A 3,780-nucleotide genomic window follows, 5' to 3' on the forward strand; every position below is an offset into this window, starting at 1 on the left:
GGCTTGTCTGCTGGTGCTATAAATCTGCTACACTGCTACAGCAGGTTTAACAAGGCGTAAATGCAACACACTGGCCTCTCCACGGATACTGTAATTTCTGCCATTCCCCTGTCATAAGAGCCGCACTACGCACAGCAAAATAGTCAGAGGGCAGCTAATTTATTGTCTTATTCTAAATCAACACTGACCTCTTAATACAGGAGTTACAAACGTGGAGATCAAGCTTCCAGCATTAATGGATAAATAGAAGATGGAAAAAAACTTGCTTCTTTCCGAGGTCTAAAACAAGAGAAGACAGTATCAATGTTACAGCTAACACAGGGCGTGGGGCTTGCAAATTGAACACTAGCGATTCTCTTGTTAGGAAGGCTGGGTAAATATTGACACACAGGGCATAAAATGTTAAGCAAACAAGCTGGCCTTCAGGTGATGGTAAACGCTCACACAAATCAGCTCGTGTTACTTGAGAAGCACTGTGGGGCTTTTTGGCATTTCAGAGGAAAAGCCACTGCTTCGGGAGTGATGGGAGGCTGGAAGGAGGGGAGAGCATTTACTTATTCAGAACAAGTCGCAGGATCCTTTGTCACCTAAATCAATCCAATTTGGCACAGTTTGACAAGCTCATAATTTCTTCCCATGTCTGAGCTTTATTTTTTTTTCCTCCTTCCCTGTGTAGAAATAGATAAAGAAACCTGTGTGTTTTGAGGAGCTGGTAATGACAGAGAGCCAGCAAATGAGAGGGATCCATGAGACGGGAGATTGCCAAGCTGAGGCCAGACAAGCCCAAACAAACAGGGTAAATTAAATCTACGGGAGCAAATTCAGGAGTCTGGTGGAGGGACTTACTCTAAGAGAGAGTTCAGAATTTTACTGATGTTGTGACATATTGTAGTTCATACGGTCAGAGGATTCCTGTTGATCTTCTTTCCTCTGGCACAATTCATAATGTGGAAGGAATCAAGAGCTCAATGCAGAGTTTGGTCCTTTTTGCAGGAGCGATGTGTGAAGGCGTTCAACAGAGAGCAGTCTCTCTGCTTGCGGAGGAGACACGCACGCAGAGTCCCACGCACACACGCAGGGCCAAACCTCCTCCCTGCGCCTGGGTGGGCCAACAGAGCGGGGTCTGCCCTACCCAGACCCCTCTGTACCACCAGCTGTGGGACACCCGAATCCATGACACCAGCGCCTGAGGACAGCCCAAGTCTGGCAGTCAGTATTCTCCCTCTGCATCCAGGCGCCACTCCCAGCTGTCACAAGGGTTGGTGCCTGGCAGAGAGCCACCTCGAGCCACATCCCTATGACCTGAGCATCATTTGAATGCGAAGCTTTAACTTGCTGAGTGTGAGGAAGCTCCTCAGGGGCCTGGGTCTCTCTGCTTTCCTTCTAGTATGTCCTGCTTCCTGAGACGACAATATCCACAAGGTTGGAACGCAGGAGAAAACGTAAAGGATTGTAGGCAGCTAAAAGAGGAAAGTTCTTAAGGAATGGAGCCTGGGGTCCAAAAATATAACAAAACTTCTCGTGACTGATGGGGCAGCCAACAGCAAATATCGCTACTTCCTATGGCAAGAAGCCTCTTACCACAGGAAATGACTGTAGGGAAGGTGGGCAGGTGGGAGGGCTTTTCCTTATGCCCCCTTGGGAAGAGGGTACTGGGAAGATGAGAGGGTGAGAGCCCCATCGCCTCCCACTGCCACTCACCAAGTTTTCTGGGGGTCCCCTCGCTTGGGTTAAGGGCTTTTTGACTTCACCCAGCACAGTTATGAAGACCCCATCAACCTGAATTTTGGCTTTCCCACAATTTTATTTCCTAGCGTGTCCCAGGCAATCTAATCCATACGTTACTCAAATCATTTATCCTGGATTAAAGGACTCATAAACTTTACAATAACCATCTCTACAGCATGTTCCCATGGTTAACAGCAAACAGCACCGGGTCTCGCTATCTCTCTATTTCTCTCCTTACCTGTGGTTTTGATTACCTGGAACTTTCTGCTGCTAAGTTAGTAGAAGTATAATTTCTTCTTGGTTCTACCTTTAGGACTAGTTATCTGCCATAAGGAAATCTAGAGAAACGAGCAGCCTTAGCAACCTCTCGCTCCTAGGGTCCTGCCACGGCTTGACATGGGTGGTGCAGTAGAGTCCTCACAGTCCTGCCCTCTTCTAGCGAAATGCTCATGCTCTGTCTCTAACCCTTAAAATCTGAGCAACTCAGAATTTCTGAGAGCTGAGAAAAAATTCAAGCACTCAGCTCTCGACAAGATGAAGTCGAGAGCCACAATTACCAAAAGGAATATGCTGCTAAGAGAAGAGAGTAGGGATGCATAAACATTTTGGAGCGTTTTCAGGTTTCAGTGATGGCAAAAAAAGTGGTCAGGGAAAGGCAGAATTGAATACAAAAATAACGACCCAGCAGCTTGCAAATTATATTGCCTGGAAAAAATTAGTTCCCTCCCTATTTTCTTGATCTTTGGAGCGGATGTACACCAGCAACATGATTTGGATTAGCTAATTTGAGAAAAGGTACTGTACACAAGAATCCTGATCTCCCTGTCAATCGCAAAATAAAGCAACAAAGAGGAAGCTAGGTACTACCTGAAACACCACACCACACTGTTTGAAACAACTTTGGTCCTTAATTAACGTGCACAGCAGTCTTCGCATTCATATAACATATCATAAATATTATTTTGTTCGGGCTTTTAGCTTGGATTCCTAATCCCATAGACGAAGGTACTTGGAAATCTCCTGCGGATAAACCTGCTTTCCCTGTCTGACCTCCCGCTGAATCAGTCTCCTTCCCTGCCTGTAGCAGTACTGCTCTCAGAGGGGCAGATCCAAGCCTATTACGCTCAAAGTACCGAAAAGAAAACCAGACCAATGGTGTGTCTTCACTTCAAAACATGAATTTGTCTCTATGTGGGAATAGCAGGGACAATTCAATTATTATTTTTATATACAGAACTACCACATCTCTAGTTTCCAGATGGAACAACTACACCTGTGCACTTCAGGGCTCGGCTGAAGTTTATTGGTATCTTGAAAACTAAAGGAGAATCAAATGCTTCATCAGGAATTTTCAAAACTTATTTCAACCTACCCAGAGGGGAAGATGAAAAACATGATAAGCCTTCCCAAACACTGCTCCCGAGGGGACAAATATTCTGGCTGGCCCCACACCTTTCATCCTTACAAAAATCAAAACTTCTCATTTCAATTTTGAAGACCTGCCACATCGCGTAAAACCTTTTTCCTTCTGAAAGGCCAAGTCATTTCAAAAAGGGAACATACCGAACTTTCCGTTCTAAAACGAATGAGTGGAGGAGAACACATTGTCCTTATCAGAAGGCTTTTTTATGGTTTTCTTTCTCTAAATTAGTTTTTTTTCTGAAGGAAACACACAGGTGAACGTTTGAGACTCGGTGTTTGATAAATTTGTTGGAGAGGTGTGGTCTGAAAGCTGGAGAACGGGCACAGACCCACACAGCCACAAGGAATTCAGGTTTTACTCTCTAACTCGGTTGTTTAAGTTTGGGGTAGGTGGAAAAGGGGGAAAGGGGACACGCCCCCCCCCAGCCACAAGGAATTCAGGTTTTACTCTCTAACTCGGTTGTTTAAGTTTGGGGTAATAACGTGTAGGTGCCTGACTGGAGTGCTGAGATTCATTAGCTGAAATCTATAAACCATTCTGAAGATAAGTGGCACATATTATCATACCGTAATGAGGTGGTAATTGAAAGATGCTGGATAAACATTATTAATCATTAATATTCATAGAAG

The 3,780-nt window shown here is 44.8% G+C and overlaps 1 protein-coding gene across 1 annotated transcript in view; it reads right to left on the bottom strand.

The window, feature by feature from the left end:
- SLC15A2 (solute carrier family 15 (oligopeptide transporter), member 2) overlaps nt 1-3,780 on the bottom strand; it is a 35,772-nt gene that overhangs the window by 22,890 nt on the left and 9,102 nt on the right. Inside the window, exon 6 of the mRNA XM_010133695.1 lies at nt 189-279. Coding sequence (XP_010131997.1) covers nt 189-279 — 91 coding nt within the window. The remainder of the gene's footprint in view (nt 1-188; nt 280-3,780) is intronic.

The sequence above is a fragment of the Buceros rhinoceros genome, unplaced genomic scaffold (genome assembly GCF_000710305.1).
Source record: "Buceros rhinoceros silvestris isolate BGI_N320 unplaced genomic scaffold, ASM71030v1 scaffold10623, whole genome shotgun sequence".
In the NCBI taxonomy this organism is placed as follows: Eukaryota; Metazoa; Chordata; class Aves; order Bucerotiformes; family Bucerotidae; genus Buceros; species Buceros rhinoceros.